This window comes from Zeugodacus cucurbitae, chromosome 4, assembly GCF_028554725.1.
Source record: "Zeugodacus cucurbitae isolate PBARC_wt_2022May chromosome 4, idZeuCucr1.2, whole genome shotgun sequence".
Classification (NCBI taxonomy): Eukaryota; Metazoa; Arthropoda; class Insecta; order Diptera; family Tephritidae; genus Zeugodacus; species Zeugodacus cucurbitae.
The window spans coordinates 9,096,955-9,119,484 of record NC_071669.1 but is presented as its reverse complement, the minus strand read 5'-3'; the positions used below and the strand labels follow the sequence as shown (position 1 = coordinate 9,119,484).

Here is a 22,530-nt window from a genome sequence, read left to right as displayed (position 1 = left end):
AACGGTAATTATTATTTTAAAAATCTCATACATTGACATTCGTATCAATGGGGCATGGGAACAGTATAAATGATAATTTGAGTCAAATACCGCTCTCTGCTCTTCTTATCATCCTTGGACTAGTTTTAGACCTTCACACTATAATAAGCGCCATGAAATTTTCAGCGCCACAACATGTTCTCTCGGGCCACTTTTTCCTATAAGCATCATATGTAGTTTTCTGTCTGCCATGCCTCCTTTTTAATCCAGGTTCCAAAACATTAAAAATTTACAGTAGAACTTCCTTAACTCGAATCCCTATACATTATAATCCACAAAACAACTTCGAATCAAAGAGACTTTGGAGTTGCGGAAGGTAATTTATATGAAATTTGACTTCTACTGCCAATTCAAGAGTTCGAGTTAGGGAAGTTCAACTGAATATAGATATATTAGATCTACAACTTTGCCGCTTTTCCGCCGTTTTCCAATAGATGTCTCTAGGGTCAAGCACTGGTCGATTAAATCGATTTAATCGTTTTATATCAATCTTGGACATTTGTGTCAACATTAATCCAACTAAATATTTGTAAAGATCTGTTTGCATCCCAAACTTATTCTCAACTGAAAATGTCACTTTTTGAGCCGAATTCTCGACATTTGCGGGAAATTTTTCTTTTCTTTTTTAATACCAAGAAAAGTGCGGCTGAGGCTCATCGACATTTGTAACCGCTGTTATAAAAAAAAAACTTCAATGTACAAAAAACGCCGAAGCAAAGTTGTTCGAGTCCTCCCTAACTACTTTAATCTTATTTTCCAAATATCCATAAAGAGTAACTTCTTCTTTATAACCTATTCTACCATCAGCTAAGTAGAACCGAGTTCACCAGATCGACCTGATAAAACTCATTCAACTTCTTTTCATAGTGTAGATGATCGGTTTCGATTCAGTTCACTGACATAGGTTATGTTAGGTTAGCGATACCAGATGGAGGCCGTTGCGTACTACCTGAGTAGTAGCCATCGTTTAAGATGCCAGCGCTTGTCGCGAATTTTAAGAGATTATGAGGCCTCCTCCAACTTATCGTACTTCGGGGCCCTTAGAAACCTAAAGCGTTGTCTTGCTAGCGCAGGACAAACGCACAAGAGATGCTCAGCTGTTTCTTTGGTGCACTGCTCTTGGCACTTTCTGCATTCCTCCCGATCTGACAACCCCATTTTGTATGCGTGCGCCGCTACTAGACTGTGAGCAGTGAGCATGCCAACCGATGACCTACGCCCTTTTCTATCGAGTGCTAGTAGGAAAGTTGTGTATTTTCAATGTACCTCTTTTCACAAATTCTTCCAACGCGTTTTGCTTCTACTTGCCACGCAGCTGTATATATCGTCGTACAGACAATGCATGGGTATGCCAATGTCGATCACGTTTTTGGGTGACAGCTGTACACCAATCTTGGCAATCCTGTCTACGATTTCGTTGCTTTCGATGCCCTTGTGGTCTCGCACCCAGTAGAAGTGTTGCCGGATATTTCTGGCGACACTCTCCACTGCTTCTCAAAACACTTTTGGGCACTATTCGAAACGAGGTTATTACCTTCATTGCTGCTTGGCTGTCTACGTAGACATTTAATTTAGAGTTGGTGCGTTGAAAGCTAGCTCCGCGGCTTTCCCAATAGCAAACACGTATGCCTGAAATATACTGCAATGTTCCGGTTCATTCAATGTTTTAAGCCTAACTCCGAACAGTATATCCCTGCACCAACTCTATCATCCATTTTCGAGCCATCCATATAGATGTTTAAGTGAAGTTCTCTGACATAAATATTATCGATAATTTAATAATCGACATCGCATTCGTGCTAAAGATCAGGCAAAATATAACCTAACCTAAATTCAAAGTTCTATACATTCTCCAATTCAAATTATATTTTTGTGAAACTTTTAACCTCCTAAAGTCCATAACTTGCAGTTTTTAAAACGTGAAAAACGTTTAAAAACAGCAAAAATTTACCAAACGTGAAAAGTAAGCAAATTAAACCCTCCACATATGTATCCTATAACTTATTATATTCCAAAAAAATTTTTGAATTTTTGAAAAATATATTTTTTGAAATATCCATAGCTACCTACTCAAAACATAAGCATACTTTTTTCTTAACACGCTCTCTAGTAATCTTGTAATTCTCGTCAGGTTTATCATATTCAAATTACTTACATGCTTTGTATCTATCGTATAAATTTCTGGTTTCTTCTACCAATAAAATAAATATCTATCGATCATCATCATCATTTGGCTCTACGTCTCCAAGCTACTTTGTCTTTTGCGGTCTCTCCCTAGTTTCCCAGTCGGAGCTTCTTCAGATTCTTCTTGTTCTGCCGATGAATGCTTTCGTGTCCAATACCTTTTTTTGGGCTCTTGAGTCATCCATTTTAGTCATCTTATACTTTGGGTTTTGATAAATCGCACCGCATATTCGCCTTGAATTAGCTGGCCAAAGTTCGCTATTCCATCGTACCCTCCATTCATCAGGTTCGATTCTGGCTGCGCCGAAAATTTTTTTGGAGAATTTTTCTTTTTTTTTCTATCTCTCGATATCTCGAAAAAAATTACGAATTTGAAAAAATCTTTAAAACAAAGATCTTTTTTCAAAAGTCTACAATTTCACTAACATAACGTACATTTTCATGAAATTTTCAATGTTTTAAATTTGTTCATTTGCAGCTATACTAACTAGCAACCACGACGACTTTTCAAAAATGTATCACTTCATTTAAAGCACATACAAATAATGTACTCACGTACTTGAACTTAAACAAAGCCAACAAGATTTATAAACGTTAAAATAAACATAGGAAATTAAATTAATTACAAGGTATAGCAAAAGTTTAACAGCTGTGTTCCGGTTTTAAATTAACCTGTCATTTACATTGCCAAGAAAAAACCGAAAAAAAGAACAACAGCAAAGCTGTAAAGGTTATGAAAAGTGTGAGTACTCGTGCAATGCCCTCTTTGCTTAAATGCAAATCAAAATAAATAGTACAATTACAAATAATAAAAATCATGTAAACTCTGCACTGCAAATGGTTGCGCATGTCTTTGACATAATTCAAGGCACAAACACCGCCGCATGCGTACCACGCCATTTTTGCTAGTTACTAAATTGTAAGCATGAGTGACAGACAGTACAAAAATGTCAATATATATATGAGTTCATACGCGCGAATTAGCACAAAAGGAAATAGTGATTGTCGATTATTGTGAGTATGCAGTGTGTGATATCACTTCGTCAATGAGTACTTGCAATGGAAATCGGGCGCAGACCATAAAACAATTTTTTGTTTTTAGTTTGTAAATATTAGCGAAAAATTGTATTATATACTGGAAGGTTTAGGCCGAGTTTCTTTTATTTTTTAAATTTGTTTTTTTTGTTAAAATTGTATTAATTTATAAATATTAATGTGCCTTAATTTTTTTTTCGAAACAATATTTCCCTATATAACATGTTCTATCTGCCGCTCTCGCCTGTTTTTATGCTCTACTTTACACGAACACACACTCCCTAAAGCCTATTGACCGAACCAAATGCTCACTCACCTGTAGCCTAAAATTTAATTCAATCCTCTATTTGTATATAGACTACACACAACGTTTGACAAGTGAGGGCGGATATGTGCGTTGGCTTGTCTTTCACTGAATGGGTAACTAACCATGCGTGACACCTCTTCAACTCTTGCCCGATTTGTAATGTAATTAGCATAATTTTGGAGTGAAATCCACATATGCCAATAAATGGTGCTTTTGATTTACGGTTTGTTAGCCCGCATTTGGCCTCAACTCACCTTGATATTGAACTTTTGCGTATTTACCTTTGCTAAATGTTTGACCGATTTACTTTTATGTTATAGGCGATAAATGTAGGGTTTGATAAATCATATAGATATATATTTCGATGATATTTCAGAAGTTTCATCTTAAATTAAACTCATAATTTCAACTAATCGATTGGAGTATGATTCTAATATTATTTCAAAAAGCCTATCGGCGCCAGCTACTTAACTTATCGCCAAAAATAACTTATTTATAAATATTTTCGTTTAGCTATTTTTGAATTTGTTTTCTGATTTTACATTGTCTTCAGTCTCCTTTGCCCCTGAACTCATAAACACATAAACATCATATCTCGAGAAAATTCGCAATTTTTGAAAAGTTTCTATATCAAAGACCTTTATTCAAGTATCAAAAACTTTACTGATTTAAAAGATATATTCATGAAATTTTCAACATCTTAGAGCTATTAGCTTGCAGTTTCTTAAATGTATTTTTTCAAATATGATTTTCAGTTTAAACGTCGAAAAATCTTAAAACTTATTAAAAGTTGGTAGTTTATACCCGATGACTGTGGTTTTATAACACATTGTATTTCAAAGCTATCTGCGTAAAATTTTGGCAGTGATTAGTTTAACGTTTTTACTTTTGAATAAAACAAACTTTATTCTGGAAAATTTTTGAAAAAAAATTGAAATTTTCGAACCATTTTTTTGAAATTTCGAAAGAAATTTTGAATTTTCGAATAAAAAAATTTGGAAAAAATTTTGAATTTTCGAAAAAAAAATTTTGAATTTTCGAAAAAAAAATTTGAAATTTCAAAAAAATTATATATCAACTAAATTTAAAAAAAAAAAATCATTTTTTATTACTCTTAACTTTTTACTAAAAATCTAGATCCCACTATTTATAGTTCTCAATGACCTCTTATAACACATACGAATTATTTAATATAAAAATGCCTAAGCGAAAACCAAGTTGCTAAAACTTTTACTGAAATATCTTAATAATCAGTAGTCTATCCTATAAAATCAGAATCACATCTGCCTATCTGCAAGCCTTGTAATTCTCGACCGATTTATAATATACTCAAACTACCGTTCCACATTATAACTTTCTGCCATTTACTATTCTACTTCCTCCACTTAAATAAATATATAAAATTTAATGTATGTGAATTTTGTTATTGAGTAACTGTAATGTAATAACAATCAGCTCCTAACGCCGGCGCCAGCTTACCAGCTGCGCCCTTTGTCACGATCATAGTAAACACAGTTTTACAAAAATATATCTATTTTCTGCCTTATAACCTTTTGTTGTTAGCAGCATTCAAAGTGGGTGCGGTGCAATTTTCGTGAACTACTTATAAAAATAAAATAAAAAAAAAACAAAAGCAAACAACATCACTGGCACTGAATTTTATTTTGTCATATTTTCACTTCATCTTTTCCCCCTGCCATTACAACCAGTGAAGTGTGGGTAATTTTATGTATCCATTCATCTAATGACACAATTGAAATTTAACTCTCGCATAACTTTTGCCATGCTAAATTACCTTTACCTTAAATGTGTGTACTTCCTACAAGTGATTTGCGCTTATTTTGTTCGTATTTGATTTTGTCTGCTTCTTCTGCATTCAATTGTGCCTGCATTGTAACTGTTGTTAATGGTGTTGCATTTAACTGTCTTTGCTCCCATTTATAATTGTATAATCGCATAATTTTATAGCATTGACGTTGGTTTATACCTTGGTTGTTTGCCAAAAAGCATTGATTGACACATTAGATAGTTGAATTGTTTAATTTTCATATCCAATAGAGGTATAATTTTAAAACTTTATTGTAATTGCTATATTCGTTATTTTTTGGACAGATTGAAAGTTTTTTTATCACTAGTATAAAGAGTATTTCTAGTTTTTAGAATATCAAATTTTCGAAATTGCAGTAATTTATAGTTCTTAGGTAAAACAAGAAAAAACGTTAACTTCGGCTGTAACGAAGCTAATATACCCTTCACAGGTGCATTTCTTTTAGTAACTATGTGTTTAAGCAAATCTAAAGACGTAAGAAAAAGTAAGTAAAAAAAAAGAAAACATTTTACAATTCTTTTTAGCCGGGTTGTTTGCTAGAAACATTAAGGTTATATAGTTAACCGATCTGAACAATTTCTTCGGAGATTATATTATTACCTTAAGCAGTAATCCATGTCAAATTTCGTGAAGATACCACGTCAAATGCGAAAATTTTCCATACAAGCCATTGATTCTGATCGTTCGGTTTGTATGGCAGCTATATGCTATAGTGAACCGATCTGTACCATTTTTTCGGAGATTAAATTATTTCTATGAACAATAACTCACACCAAATTTCATGAAGATATGTAGTAAAATGCGGAAGTTTTCCATACAAGCCATTTATTCCGATCGTTCAGTTTGTATGGCAGCTATATGAAATAGTGGTCCGATATCGGCAGTTCCAACAAACGAGCAGCTTCTTGAAGAGAAAATAACATCTGCGTTTCTGCATCTGCATTTCAAAACGATATCTTAAAAACTGAAGGACTAGTTCGTATATATACAGACAGACTAAATCAACTCAGTTCAACATACTGATCCTTTATATATATACTTTATAGGGCCTCCGACGCTTCCTTCTGGGTGTTACAAACTCCGTGACAAACTTAATATACCCTGTTCAGGATATAAAAATTACAAAAAAAAAGCTTCTGTATCACTTCGGTTGCTAAGAATACCTGCTTAAGTATATGATTCAAATTCATTTCTTAGGGGGTTAAGATAGTTTAGCTCCCTAAAAACTCTAACCCAAAAAGCCATTTCTTTCAATACTTTAAGCCTTTTGACTATCTAGATCATTCGAGTACGTTTCTTGAGTCTTTAGTGATCATTAAGAAGCAAGTTCGTGTCTTAAGTCTTTCGTCCATCAATATAATACGAGTTCGTTACTTAAGTCTTTTGTTTTTCAAGACATTACGAGTTCGAGAAAGCTTTAGCTATCGTCTTTCCTTTATCAATATAATCCGAGTTCGTTCCCTAACTCTTTTTTTTCAAGACATTCCGAGCTCGAGAAAGCTTTAGCTATCGTCTTTCCTTTATCGATATCATCCGAGTTCATTTCCTAAGTCTTCAGTTCAACGAGCCGTAGCGAGTTCGTTTCTTGAGTCTTTCCTTTAACTTTATAAAAAACGAGTTCGTTATTTAAGTCTTTCGTTTGTCACAATCCCAGCAGAAAGAAAACCAAAAATAATCAATTCGTTACTTACTTCTATTTAATTTCAGCCAATTAACTGCGAAAACACGTGAACGTACTGCCGAACTGCATGAAACCTCAACGGAAAGCAAAAGTTTGCGCCAACAAATTGCTGCACTGAAAATCAGCCGAGACGAAGCTATTGCGGAAAATGGGTAAGTCGAATGCGCTACGAAGCAGAAACAACAAATTTTAGACTATTTAAAGTTTAAAGTTGAATGCATATTGTGATGTTTTAAATTTTTTTTGTTGGTTATTATGAGCAAATTAGCCATCAGCAGGTTTTTTTTTATAGTGCAAGCCATTACAAAGATTACGTCACTTTGGGCGTAAAAGGTCGATTATTATTTCTTGTATACGAACACTTTAATGTTATTTATTTTGCAACATGCCGCTTTTGTTGCGTTGGTGTGTGAACTTGATTTTCTTGCCCAACAATCATTGCTAACATGATTAATATTGTCTCTATAGCTTCATAGTTAATGTGATTTTCTTTTTTCTTTTTGCCTCATTTCCAGCCGTCTGTCAAATGAACTGGCCGAGCGTCAAGCAGAGATTTTGACACTTAAGAAAAAACTGAAAGACTCCGATTTCGAAATCGAACAATTGAAACAGCAGTTGCGTCAATATGTGGCGGAGGTGAAGAAAGCGGAGGATTTGTTAACGCATAAGGTGGGTGTAAATGCATAAAAGCTATATATTGCTATATATCATTATAGTGGGGGTATATTATAGATATAGGAGAGTATATTGTGAACTCATAATAATAATTTACAGTTATAAAACTATTTTTTTCTTATAATAGTTGCCCTCAAATATCAAATATTAACAAACCTTTTTACAACCATAGATATCAGCTGTTAGAAGGTCACTTAAATTTTGCAGAATAATCTCAATATTCTAATCAAATTTATAGGTGAAACTTAAGAAAACAATTTCCAAAAGTTAAGTGTTTTTCAATAAGAGCAATACAAAAGTTTGTTTTTAATTAAACAAAAACTGTGAAATTTTGTATTCCTGTGAAAGTTCATTCCATGTCATTATATATGAAACTCATTCTCTTTTGCATGACCACTACGGGCACGCTTGCAGAAGTCCAGACGCTAAACCCAATTTTCGGCGATTTTCAAGCATAAATCGGTATTCGATATTCGTACGAAGTTCATCAATCGTTGATGAATTGTTGGCATCGACCATAAACTTGACGTAGCCCTACAGAAAATGGTCTAATGGCATCAAATCGCACGACAGAGGCGGCCAATTAACTGGGCGCTTTCATGAGATAACACGTTCACCAAACATGGTCTTCAATAGATCGAATTTGACATTCGCCGTGCGTCTTGTGGCGCCGTCCTGTTGGAACCACATATTGTCCAAGTCCATATCATCCAATTCGGGGCAAAAATATTCGGTTATCATTGAGCAGTAGCGATTCTCAATCACTCTAAAGTGCCGGTCTTGATAATCACGGAAGAAGTACGGAACAATGACAGTGGCGGCCCATAAACCGCAACAAACCGTAATTTTTTCGGGATGCAATAGAGTACGTGTGGATTGCTGACTGACCAATAACGCATATTTTGCTTATTGACGAAGGAATTCAGCCAGAAATGAGCCTCATCATAAATTGGACATAGCGCTCTTAAAGTTGATAGTAAATGTTAATAATTTCAACTCGTTGTTGGATCGTATACTTTTCCATGATGAAATGGTAAACCTTACCGAACAGAAATCTCAAAAGAACGCGAAAAAATATGGCTTCGTTTGCTATCCCTATCGGTCTACTTTTGTTGCTACCCTATTGAAAAACCCTTTATAGTTTGATATTATTAGAGTGAATTAGAAAATTCCAAGAAATTTATTTTTGTCACTTCACTGTGGGTTTAGCCTTACCTTTTCAAAGTGAAATATAATATCAGTCCTATTCTGTGCACTTGACAAAATAACAAAAAAATTTAAAATTTTTTCAGATTTTTATCAAGTAAGAAATTGTTTGGTATTCTGTGACAATTTTGATAAAAGATAAATTTCCCACAAGTGTGGGAAAAAATAATGTAAACAGAAACAGCTGATTTCTGTCCAATTATATTCGAATTGAATTGAAAATTTAATTGAATTATTTTATTACGTAAGTTTTCAAATGCATTCCAATATTTGTTATAAAATAGTTAATAATTTAACATTAATTTCACAGTAAGTCCTTTGCTCTCTGGCTAGATGTGAAGATTCTGAGAATATTCCATGCTCCGAATTTGGACTTATTTTTCATTTTTTATTTATTTTGATTGTCCTGTTATCAGTTTATCTATCCGGTTTTTATACCGATGAGAAGGTTATACGGCCTTTACTCGGTCGCCAGAACCTCGTTTGATAACCATACAGAGGATGCCGCGTAGATGAGGTTGATAATCGGATGGCAGGGGCTATATATTCGCTTTTCGAACCCACATCCTCCGGAGTCTTTTGCTCCTCCGCTGGGCAATATCTATATCCATATGTATATAAAAATTTCATGTCGCGTTGTTTGTCCGGGATTGGAGTTTTGGTATATTTATCGTAAACCACTAAAGCTGACGGAGAAAATGGAAAGTAGTTAAATAATTTCAATTTATCAAATATACCTTATCCACAGCAATGCGTGGTCCGGTCACTACTAATATTATATAATATAATGCATATACATACATACATAGGTTCTTTGTAATAGATTTAAAAATATTTGGAATGTAATTTTGATTTAGTTGGTTTAGCTTCAGAAAAGTTCCTTGGGGACTACGAAATCTAAACTTTGTTCATTGTTGGCAAAAATGTGCTAAGCTGTAATCGAATGCAATATATGTACATATAGAGAAAACAATTTCGTCAAAGTTACCCGCATTATCTTCATATTTTTAAACATAAAAGGGAAATATAAACTTCCTAATATAAAAACGGCTCAATAACGCGAGCCATCAACATGTTCATATTTTTCCTCTTTGTATAAAAATAACGACAAAAGTAAAATATCTCCTTTACAACAAATTCATTTTCACAACTATCCACAACGAGATATTTTATTTGTCAAGAGCATTTTACTTCTTAACAACTTATCAGGAAAAAAAGCTTTTTATTTTAGACACAGAATACGAAATGCTTGATAAATTTTAATTTTTTACAAATTAGACATTTGTTGAATTTGTAAAGTGCACAGAATAGGGCTGTATATCTCAAGATTCTCTTCAAAATTATTAAATTAAATTATTGGTGAAGTCTGCCAAAATATTTTCCAAAATTTTATTTTTAAATAACTATTGTGAATTAAAATATCCAAAGACATTGTTTTCGCCTCGCTATTCATTATTTACTTATCCTTACGCTTTTAACATAGATTCTTATCGAAATTAGTGGATGAAGTTTAAGAAAATATGATCCAAAACTTTAATTTTCGAAATTACTATTGCGAATTTTAATATTAAAATTTATTATTATTTTTTTTTTAGTCGCGCTTAACTATGTACTCAGCCTTATTTTTTCAAATAGCAAATAAAACTAAAAAAAATCTATTTATATACTTTCTACTAAATCTAGGAGAAGGAACGCGAGGAAATGCTCGAACATTATCGCAGTCTGTCACATGACGCTGTCGTATTGGAGGGCAATAATCAAAGTCTAGAAGTTGAAGCTGCCGAGCACAAGTAAGTACACACTTTCATAGCATTAAATCTCTAAAATCTATTAAATTTGTTGCTCTTTTACCTAACTACTAACTTAACGTGTAGCTAATTGACAAAATTTCTACTTACTTCCTCTTTTTTACATTATCTTAAAACACTGCCTGCTTGACTTGTGTAGATGTTGTTGTTGCTGTGCGCGACAAATACGTTAATTACTTGATTTTTATCATACATATGTACGTATTGTATGTAAGCGCAGAAGACATTTGTATAGTTCTTAGCTCTCTAGCTCTGTATGTAGTTTTAGTTATCTTGATTTACGCACACGTACCTGTAACGTAGCAATGATTTGGTTACAATAAGAAACCACGAAAATTGATGAAAAAATTCAACATGTTGCAAGAATTTACCGCTATTAACCCCGTTTTCTGTTAAAGACGACAAATCACTGAACTCGAAGATGAAATAAAAGCGTTGAAGAAGGAAATTTCTTCGCGCAGTGCACTTATTCAGCAATTGGAGGATAAGGTAAGAATGCAATTTAGTATAATATCAATAAAAATTAATATTTTTCAAGTTTTTTTTTTATTAAAAAAAAAATTTTTTAAAATTAAAAATTTAAAAATTAAAAATTTAAAAAATTTTTTTTTTCTTAAAAACAATTTTTTTTTTTAATTTTTTTTAATATTTTTTTTTTTATTATTTTTTTTATATTTTTGTTTTTATTTTTTTATATATTTTTATTTTTTTTATATTTTTTTATTTTTTTTTTATATTTTTTTTTTTCAGCTATCGGCGCTTAATACACAAAATACCAAATTAGAACATGAACTAGAGGATGCTATAGATGAACAACACCTGCTGAAGGTTGATTTGGCCGCACGCAAGGAGCTTTGCGATAAATTGGATGTGGAACGCGACAAATTAAATGCCGAATTAACCGAACTGAATGAGATAAAGCGCAAGGTATGCAAAGAAGTTAGTAATTTACACACTTAAATACTTTCACTAAACACGCTCTTTCCCAGCTTGAACGTGACAATGAAAAGCTGCGCGCCGATTTCGAAAAAACCTCCAACGGACAGAAAGTCTCCTCCGAAACGCTTGAAGAACTCTTAACGAAAACGCGCCGTGATCTGGAAGAGCAAATAAAAGTCGATAGCAAATTGAGTCAGGAATTGGTGCGTCAACGGCAGCAAAACGATGATTTATTGGTGTGTAATGCGAATATTTTTTCACTAAAATAACAAATAATTTTAATTGAAATAACATACACGTTTTTTTATACAACTAACAGCGTGAGCTAGACACCGAACGCCAACGTCGCCATCAACAAGAAACGCTAGCGCAAGAATATCAAATACAAAATCAAGAGCTGCGTCACAATCTCACCGATGATCGTTTTCGTCAGGCGCGTTCACGTGATCAAAGTCCACGCTATCCATCGCAGACGTTGTAAGCATGCATGCGTTCTCTATTTTAGCCCAAACATAACTTAGTACTTAACAATTTGAAAATGCATTTAACTTTTGTTCCGTTTTTTTACTCTTAATTAATTTTTATAAAAATGTCTTGCGTTTTTCTTTGTTTTTTTTGTTTTTGTTTTTAGTACAAACAAAAAATACATAAAATAAAGTGTGAACAAGCACAAAAACTGAGCAAACTATACGCAGATTTCATAAAAACCACAATAAAAAAAAACAATTACAAAATAAATCAGCATCGCAGCTATACTCATACATACATGCATATAAGTTAGATGAATAAGTTGTGTAGTGCACAAAGAAATATTTCAAACTTCGATACAATCGAAATTAGAAGAACCAATCATCTCCATCATCATCATTCATTGAACTCATCGTCTTCATCAATTTCGACACAATCTTCTCGCAGTTGTACACGACAGTCGGGATAGTAAAGTGTCACCATATTTAGATAAGTTTTGAACATACATGGACAGCCAGTAAATTCTGGTATCTGCTGGTATTCGCCGCCATAAGCGAAACTTAGGCGTCCTGTAAATTATGAAATAAACCATATATAAGTTGGTTGTGAATTATGCTGGTAAGTGGTTTTTAAATTCAAATTTTTATATCAATCTGTGTGTATTTCAACATATTTTAAGCCAATTGAAATTAGTCTGCCCCATTAGTTTGTAAGAAATCCCATACCTTATACGAAATATTAGGAGAGACCATAGAATAAAAGTGGTCGAATGATCACGTGCTGTCATTCGAATAATTTGGTGACGACGAATGTGTGAGTCGCTAGATCCCGCAATATGAATCCCAGAAAGCAATAGACATCACCTTTCTGACCGATGGAACAGTTGACACCTGCTCTGAAAAAAGTTCGCGGATATAGTCCAATGTTTCGACTTGGTCTCTTGTGTGACTCAGTGGATCTATGTTTCGTCGACTGTCATATCAAGTTGCAGAAACTCCTTCGGATAGTACTTTCTATAAAGCGGTCTTACGGTTGCGCTTGTTGTCCGAAGTGAGCAAACGTGGAACGATGAGTTCCCATAGATTTCTCAGCTATCGACGATCCGACAATACGAACTCGAGGACTTCTGTCATGTTTTTCTCTGTGTTAGCCGTTTTCTAATACAATATATAGAGTATGTCTCCGCGAAAGAGTAAAGGGCCACAATGAGATTCCTTCATTTATCAAGATCTTTTGCTAGCCTCTTGATTTGACTCCAACTCTTTTGGACCTTGGATATATCGATGTCCTAATTTTTATCCAGGTTAGAGCTGGTTGGCCTGTGTTTCGACTACCGAAAGCCCGATCCAGCCCCATTTTCTTTTGAGGATTTCGGGAGAGATGGAAAAGCGAATATACAGCCTCTGCCACCTCTACTCACCTCGGCGTGTCTACCTCACCGCCGCGCCCCTGTTTACTTAGCAAATGAGACTCTGAGGACCAAAATCAAGCCAATCGCTTGTAGGCTGCAGTCGATACCTCCGAACCATCAGAACCGAATAAATAGCTGATAAACTGTCAATCTTAAACCCATCTTAACGAAACCACAGGAAGTAAGCCTCGGATAAAACAAACGTCCACCAAGATAATGTTTTCGGACATGACCCAGTAAAATACAGACGAGCGACCATTTTGAAACTAGTTGAACGATTTCTTTTTGCCTGTTATCGCGCTCTTTGGTGTGACTGTACAATATTTCTTTCAAAAATCGAATCTGCTGAAGTCGCCTAGAGAAGGTACTATACATTCTACGACTACACCATCTCTTAAAATAGTAGCGCCTTCGGACAGTGGGTCTTAGGCTCAACCCAACCGGATTAGTCAAGAAGTCTTGGCTAATAAGATATAGAAACGTATTTTGCTCTACCGTAAACCAAGCGAACATGCGTTTTTGTCTCGTCTTGTTCGGTGAGTGTTGTCACATATGAAGTTATGAGCTGTTGTCGTATCAGACAAGAAAAGACTTCTTGACTAATCCGGTTGGGTTGAGCCTAAGTACTTACCTAACCAGATCCTGATACTCATATCTCAGAGTCGAATTATTTTCATTATCAATTTACTCACCCCTTGGCGTGTATTCGTGCATACAATCTGCTGCCTCATTTTGCAAATTCGCTGCTACCAAATACGTATCAAATTAGTGAGAAATATTTAATGAAGCTGGAATTAAAAAAATACCTTCGTTTCGTGCGTAGCAACAAGGATCGCAGCTCTCATATTGCTCCATAAATTGTACACGCGTCTGCGGCTTGTACTGTGGTAGTTCTTGTGCGCATCTATCTTCCTCTTCCGGCATTTCTTGATGTGGCGGCATAGTGGCATTAAAGCGTGGTGTTCTACGTTCCGCGTAGTTTTGATAACGCGGAATTTTTGATACCGTTTGCATGAACTTGACTGAGCCATCTTGCCAAGGTGACGTGTTGCAAGTGCTTATCGGTTGTCCAGGTATGAATTTTTCATCCTGCTGCCATGGTAACAAGTAGTTCTTCTCTTCTGCCTCCTGTTTTGGTTGCGCAATGAAAATTTGCCTTTTCTCCGTATTAATTTCTACACGACCACACCACTGTTCATTATTCTGCAGATTCATTTTAGCATCGTACTCTTCATTGGCTTCCTCACACAGAAATTGGTATTTATTTTTCGTGTTATCTGGAGATGAGCAAGGTGGTTTGTTGTTTCGTCGTGACTCATCACAGGTACAAGTAGATTGCGTTGCGCTGTTCTGCGCTTCTTCCGCTAATATTTCACTGCATACTTTTGGCAGCGGCACATATTGTGGCGCACAACGATCTTCCTGTCGCTCGATAATCGTTGCCGAATACTGTGTGCCGGTCGAGCGCAAAGTTATGCAGCTTTTAGATAAACTCTCTTGTGGTAACGGTTTATAATTGTTCGCCGCAATGTCGGACTGCAGCGCAACAGCCAAATGGGAGTTGGCAGCCAGTTGTCGTACCGGTGAATGTGTGTATTGATCGCCTAGCTTCTCATAGGGGATTTCACTACCACTTTCGGCTGCGCATGAACACTGACATGGCGACGGTGAGGCGCAAGCTGTCTGCCTGTTGCATGCTTGACACATATAAGCATCTCCTGCATTCGCAACACAGTTGGCACGTGGACTGGTCCTTTTAGGGCATTCCTCTTCGATTGGTGGGAAGCACGCTTTACCATAATCGGTGCATAATGCTCGAGGTTTCATATAGATTTTTGGTGTTTCCAGACTTGGAAAAGGACTTAGTGGACTTGCAGCTGCACCCATGACGCCAGGTGCATCCGATCTAGCAAAGCCTGTCCCACTTACCGTGCCAGCATATACTTCTGGTTTTCTACCTGGACTACTTCCTATTTGCTCTTTCTTCGGTGATCGTGTTGATTGTGGCTCCTGTTCTCTTTTACCTTCTGGCTTTCCCCCTAAGCGTAATATAATATCAGATTACTTTAAATGAAGCAACTATAAAGTCGAATCAAATTACCTCTACCACTTGGTGCACTTCTACCGCTTTCGTCTGTATCTTCAATTTTAATTTCTGGAACTTGTGGTACATTTCCCATTGTTTGCTCGTCTCCAATCAGACCTCTATCGGAAATAGGTCCCTTTCCGGTACGTGGAGTGCTAGCCGCAGGGCTGTCTGGACTCTCCATCTTTACTTTTGCCTTATGACTCATGTCATCTGGTTTTTCTGTATCCGCTTTGAATTTCATATCTGTGGCGGAAATCTCTGGTTTTTTAGATGATAAACCCGTATCTTCATCCTGCATTAACTTATCTTCCTGCTTAAATTTTCTTTCACCGGTGTGTTGTGCATCATTTCCAACTCGCTGATCTGAGCTACTAATAACATCCCTGGGAGTCCTTTTTCTATCAAGTTTTTCGCTAGATATATACTTATCTTGGGATGTGGAGGGTGAAAATGCCTCCATTTTAATATTATCGTCCTGTTCCACACCACGAGCATAGCGTCCCGAACGTGGTGTGCCATCTGGAGTGTAAGCTCTACCGGGCACAGCACTAGGTTCATCGTAGATTTTACGTGGTTGTCCACGAGAGTCGTACCTTTGCTCTGATTTAATACCTCGCTCGTAGTCACGTGCGGAACGTGGCGTGCTCGTAGTGAATTTCGGATCATAGCGTTCATCACCTTGTCTTGATCGGCCATAGTCGTCTGGAGAACGACGTTCATCGTATGTTCGACCATAGCTCCGGCCGGGTTTCCCTTCAAGTCCATAAGCTCTATATACTTCTGATCTCTCCTTGTCAATTGAATCACGTTGTCTACCATCGCGCCCAATTCTACGTTGTCCATCTGGCCCCGTGCCGCTAGCAGTCCGATCTCTTTCATACGATTCTCTTAGTCTTTCGCTTGGTCTCGTCGGTCTTTCTCGTTCGGTACGTCGCTCACGATCGGGACTTTGAGATGGCGGAATATCACGCACTGTATTTTTTTGTACCGGCATAATATCGTAACTACGCTGTGGTGATACGCGATACATTTCTCTATAGCCTCCGACAAATGGCGACTCAGTAGGTTCCTGTATGATTTTATGTCCCTCAACAGGGTAGGTATCACCAACGCGATAGTCATCATAAACTTCTGTTATAGTTGGGACACCAGCATGCCAATCATCTTCTTCAGCTGGATATTCCGCATGCCTCAACCGTTCATCCCACGTTTTATCATCATCAGCACCTTGTCCTTTGTCTTTTTGCTTCTTTTTGCCCTCACTGTCCACTGGCTTACAAGGCTTATATGCAGTAATTGTCATCTGTTTCAAAGAGCGTTTTGTCTCACGTGAGTACTCACGACATGGTTTCGGCATCTCATACATAATGCATTCCTCTCCTGACTCCGACGACGGCCTGTGACGTCTCTCCTTCGTGAATGTTATCTCCAGCAGTTTTTCTTTGCTCTTCATTTGCCGCGCCTTCTCCGAAGAGTCAACACTGCCCGACGATTCACTCTCCTGACGTGGCTTACGCTCGCGCACCTGACGCTTTTCATTCGCTTTACGCGCGGAGACGTCGTCGTATGTTTTCGAACTGCGCTGCCTAGTTTTCCCTTCGCTCTCGTTTTTACGACGCGTTTTACTACGCGAGGGTTCACCACTTCGTTCAATATCGACAAATGTACGACCGTCCTTCGGTACATCGACCGTCAAGCGCTCCTTATTCTTAGAATGCCTTGGACTGCCATGTTTATTTGGCGAATGCTTTGCGGAGCGTGAGCTGGTAGGATGATAAAAATCTTCTGTATTTAAGTCACTCATACGCCTGCCATATATCACTTTTTCCTTGTGCTTGGCTGGCTGGCACTCACCATAAAGTGGACAAGGCGGCAAACAAGGTATGCATGGCTGACAGGGCTGATAAGGTTGGCACGGCTGACACGACTGATATGATGGCACGCATGGCGAACATGGTTGATTCGCCACCGGCACTACACATTTATTCTGCGACGGATAATTGTAATGGTATTCATCTCGACAGTATTTGTACTCCTTACACGGCGTCAGACCCTTCTCCACATAACTGTTCTTATTACATAGCATGCCATTGTAGTTGCCAACACTATTGTAGCGTTCGCAATTTTTCGCGCAATTGCAGTCATTGCAACCGCCAGCGAAACGACAATTTTGCAAGTGATAAACATTCAACGCCGTCTGACCATCGCCCGTGCCGCCATAGTCGAAGGCATAGCAATTGGGCGGCGCCGTATCGAGCAACCCCTTCGACTTTAAATCGGCCAGATTGGTGCCCGAGTAGTTAATGGCAGCGCTGAGTTTCGCCTTAAGATTTTGCAAGTTATCCTCAACAGCGCCACGTTGCGTATCTTTCTGTAGGCCAATTGTGCGCATGCGCGGCCGACACGAAGTCTGTTCGTCGCGCGCGTAACGCGGTGAAGTGCAAACGAATTTATGTTGACTTGAGAATTTTTCAATTGTGAACTCTATATTTTTGGCAAACTGTGTATCGATTTCTTTCAATTTATCCAACGGTTCGATATTCGTGTGCAGATCGTTCTGTATGGCAGCGTTGCGCATCAACGGATGCGGACGCGTTCTGAACATTAGTTTGTCCCTTTCCCGTTTCAATTTGGCAATTTCATTATCAATTTCATGTGCCAAACGCTTCAACTGCACCGAGGTGCGATTGACGGCGCGTTCCAAATGCGATTTATCACGGCAAGTTGTCAACAAGGCGCCACTCTCCGGTGAATTGCCAAATGTTTCGGTGGCGGTGTGTTCCGATGCTGCCTCTGGTCGTTGTGTTTTTGAGAAAGCGCTACGTTTGGCGTGCTGTTTCTGTTGCTTACGCGCTTCCTTCGCATTCGGATGTGGAAATCGTTCGCGCACTACAGTCTTATGACGTTTGATGTAACCGTTGTGGCTGCGTTCGGTTGTATAGCTTTCCTTGCGCTCAAGTTCTATGCTGTCCCCTGGAGAAAGCTAGTTAGTTCCTTAAAATAAAAATATGTATAACGGCTTACCCCTGTCTTTAAGTTCCTGATACCGAAATCCCATCAACAAATGCAATAAACTTATTTTTGCTTTCGATATATCCAAGAATTTTTAACAAATAAACGCTAGATATTCCAATAATTTCGATAAATTTCACCAATTGTCTGCTTTCCAATAAAAGTATAACGAATGAAAAATATTTGATTCAAAAAATAATTTTTGCTGCTAAGATTGTCTCCGAACCGAAAATGTCTAACATAAAGAAACCGTACAATTTGCCGCTAGATCAATGTTACCAGGTTTGTTAAAAGTAAGTTGTGATCCGATCTGAGTATTGAAAAATAGCAGTTTCGTGGACTGGTAGATCTCTTGAAAATAAGTGCTTATGTGCTTTTGTGCGAATCGGACCCCTACCCTTAAGTTTTCAGATCTGTTTTGGATGAGCCACTCCCAGGTGCTCTGATACTACGAATGATAATGATCTCTATTGACAGACTGTCGATTGAAGATGACCGAGATAGCTATGACATTAGAAATTCGACATTAAACATTGGACAACATGGGTGCCGCGTTAGCTCACTCCGGACATTAAGCGCTACCGTGAGACCACTTTACAGCAGTGGTTGATATTGTTTATGTGCAACCGGAAAGAATTTTACGACGTTTCGTGACCGTCGACAACCGTTGACTGGATCCACACACCAAAGTCCAGAGAACAGTTGGACATGAGAAAATTCTCAGATACATACAGCCTTGTTGGCTCACTCCGAACAACAATCGCAACAGTGAGATCCTTCACAACAGTGTTTGATGTTGTTTAAGCTCAATTCGAAAAAGTTATTACGTCTTTTCGTGACCCTCGACGAAATATGGATCCACACATGGCACACCAAAGACCAAGGAACAGTCGAAACAGTGGACTTCATCTGGAGAACCCATTCCGAAGCAGTCGAAGACTCTCTCCGCAAGCCCCTGGAGCTCGACTATCGCCACGGTCAAAGTGGTCAAACTAGACTTCGAACTGCTGTCCCATCCCACTTATTCTTCAGATTTGACCCCGTACGACTTCGTTTTGTTTCCAAACTTTTAAAAAAAATTTAAAGTGGATCAAAGAAACTGGAGTATCGCCGTGATAATAGTGATAAATGAGGTTTTCTATAAGTTTTAAACCACCTTCAATTGACTGTCGAGAGGTTTCAGCTCAGGTTGCTAACATTACCTGTATAGAGGCGGTCACCACCGAAAGGTATACTCCATTAGATCAAACTCCGCCTCAGTCCTAATCCGAGATCACGATTAACAATTGACTTAAAACCCCAAACAACAATAACAACACATGATAATTTTTAAACACGTTTTACGGTAGCATTTTATTGAATCCAGAATTCAGTAAAGAGATTCTAAAAAAATACGATACATTTATAAATATAAAATAATTCACAGTTAATACATACATACATACAATAGAATGCAGTTCATATACATAATATAGAATTCTTGTCTTCACAATACATCTCGCTTAACGACCAACCAATTTGGCAGGACCAATTTGGTATACGTAAGTTATGCATCGCCCACAAGCATATCTGAGTAAATATATAGTATAGTAGTTAATATGTGATGTGATGTGTGTTGCTCAAGTACCATTTCGTTATTATCCAATATACATACTTATGTATATGTATACATGCATATGTATGCTTCTGCTTTGTTTGCCTGCCATACCACTTAATGTTTAAATTAATCTTTAGTTTAAAGCTTCATTAAATACTCATATACAAGTGCCTTTATTCATCGTAGTATATGTTAGCTCTTCATTTTATTAAAATCAAATGTCTGAAGTGTCTTCAGTTTTGAGTGATTTTTCGGATTGGCTTCTTCCACCTACAACGTTACTTTCAAAGTCGTTGTACAACACTATACGATAGTTTTCGAAAAATATATCTCTCATTACTTTCGAAAATAAATTTTTCAGAGTTGTCTGAAATCTTTTTTGTTCTCAAATCTACAACTGCGCTGTGCTGAAATAATTATTTTGAGTAATTTTCGAAACCAAATATTGTTTGACTTCTATATCGTTCTGAAATGCCAGAAACTTGTAAAGTAAGTCTTCAGTAGCATCGAAACCTAAAAATCCGTTACAATAAATGCCATTTGAATCAAGAAAAGGCGGGGTTTCGGGCTAATTTGAAAGTATTCAGCCACAATCGGCAAAAAATTCGACACTCGAGATCTTATTCTAAAGGTATTCCATAGAGTAAACCTCGCTAAAACGCGTCAATAGCTTTTGAAGGTCATGTTGTTGCAGGACCTCTGAACTGTGTTCTTTAAAACGCACTTTCCCCGAAAGAAAATTCGCAAAAAATGATAACGCCTGTGTCTACTTCACACGGGAAAGAGGACTTTCCTCGATCAGAGGACTGGAACTAAGGACCAGTTCAGTCCGAGTTCTTTAATATAAGTTCTAGGTTACTAATGGGTTATAATTGAATAACTGTGAAGTGATTTCGACTAAGAACCTAGTTGTTTACTCATCTTTGTCAGACTCATTTTTATATATAAATAGTCGATTCAATTTTTTCAATATTCTTCAATTAAGGGAAAAGGTAGAATGAAGAGTTCTACATACGCATTTGAAATCATCTATACATTTGTTAGGTAGCCAAATCAAGAAATCTTCAAAACTCTTAGCAACATTTCTGTAAATACAATATTTGTCTCGTGAAATAATTTAAGCAACTCTTCCTTCACTCATATATTCAGCTTAACCAAGTACCTTTGTAAATGATTACGTTTCGTAAGTCAGTGTGTGCAAACATTTTTACTTTAAATGCTATTTATCGCGAAATTTCAAGCAAATTTATCTTTTATTAGTTTCTATTATAATGAAAAGTTAAAGTTATGCACAATGCTTAAAGTTCAAAGTGAAGCGGCAAATGATTAAAAGCCTTGCTGCAATTTTTAAGTAGCTTTTGCTAGCGTTTAGTCTAATTTGTTGCCTACCTTTAGGCGCATATGTGCATATCGAGTCGAATTAATGCTATAAGCTGCCAATAGCTGTTTACAGTTATTACTAACTATATATGTAGATCCTTTAGAAAGTATTAGATCCATTTTTTTCAATGATATAATCAGTTATAGTCGTGTTTTGCATTTTTTTTCAGTTTGAGTATCTTGTCGCTTTGCTGTTTCGCGCACTGCGCTTAACCAACCCCTTCATATATTTTTTCTTCTCTATATGGTATATTCTTTTTCAAATCTATTTTTTATATTTTTCTTGTATGTATGTATATATAAGTATATATATATATTTTTAATATAGGCGTATCTTTGTGTATTTGCATTATAATTTTTACATCAATTGCTTTGATTTTCTTTTGTTTTTTAGATATATATATTTTTGTTTTTGTATTTAAGTTCTTTTATTCTTTATTGGTGGTTAAATTGCAAGTTTAGTAATTTATTGCACAATTTCAAAATAGTTGGCTGCAGTTGAAGCTGATTTTTGACAAAAAAAAAAACGAAAAAAAATAAAAAAAGTAAAAAAAAAAACAAAAAAAAACGAAAAAAATATAAAAAATAAAAAATAAATAAAAAAAATAAAAAATAAATAAAAACAAAAATAAAAAAAACATAATATTGAAGCGCGGAAAATTTTTAAAATCTATATGAAAAAAATATTTAATCTACAATTTTGAGGCTTAATTATGCATTTAATGAATGAAAATCAATAATTTTTTATTCATATATGAAATCATATATGAAAGCAAGCGCCTTAGCACTGTCTAGCAGCAGCAATTTCCAAAATCTGCGAGCATATCTTTCTAATTTTTCATCTTGAATGTTTTAATAATTTTCCTAAAGC

General features: G+C 36.4%; 2 protein-coding genes across 3 annotated transcripts in view; one reads left to right on the top strand and one right to left on the bottom strand.

Moving 5' to 3' along the window:
• Positions 1-12,390, top strand: part of LOC105208946 (centrosomal protein of 135 kDa) — a 36,853-nt gene extending 24,463 nt beyond the window's left edge. The window contains exons 11-17 of the mRNA XM_011179057.3: positions 7,101-7,226; positions 7,590-7,743; positions 10,639-10,745; positions 11,162-11,252; positions 11,514-11,690; positions 11,753-11,938; positions 12,022-12,390. Coding sequence (XP_011177359.1) covers positions 7,101-7,226; positions 7,590-7,743; positions 10,639-10,745; positions 11,162-11,252; positions 11,514-11,690; positions 11,753-11,938; positions 12,022-12,183 — 1,003 coding nt within the window. The 3' untranslated portion in view covers positions 12,184-12,390. The remainder of the gene's footprint in view (positions 1-7,100; positions 7,227-7,589; positions 7,744-10,638; positions 10,746-11,161; positions 11,253-11,513; positions 11,691-11,752; positions 11,939-12,021) is intronic.
• A 176-nt stretch (positions 12,391-12,566) lies between these two features.
• On the bottom strand, positions 12,567-18,928 carry LOC105208957 (uncharacterized). 2 transcript variants are annotated; one of them, XM_011179069.3, is made up of 5 exons: positions 18,695-18,928; positions 15,683-18,643; positions 14,388-15,620; positions 14,274-14,327; positions 12,567-12,739 (listed from the first exon to the last, which is right to left on the bottom strand). In XM_011179069.3, exons 1-5 carry the CDS (start codon positions 18,726-18,728, stop codon positions 12,567-12,569), a joined length of 4,455 nt encoding a protein of 1,484 aa, XP_011177371.2. In that variant the 5' UTR covers positions 18,729-18,928. The 2 variants fall into 2 exon arrangements, with proteins under 2 accessions (XP_011177371.2, XP_028898088.1); XM_029042255.2 differs by having other exon boundaries at positions 14,274-14,324.
• Positions 18,929-22,530: the final 3,602 nt, after the last annotated feature.

Excerpts from the sequence above, each read along its gene's own strand:
- LOC105208957 (XM_011179069.3), bottom strand. The coding sequence starts at position 18,728 with ATGGGATTTCGGTATCAGGAACTTAAAGACAGGG. Across the intron at positions 18,644-18,694 it reads TCAGGAACTTAAAGACAGGG|GGGACAGCATAGAACTTGAG; the intron begins GTAAGCCGTTAT and ends AGCTTTCTCCAG. Across the intron at positions 14,328-14,387 it reads TTGCTACGCACGAAACGAAG|CAGCGAATTTGCAAAATGAG; the intron begins GTATTTTTTTAA and ends CGTATTTGGTAG.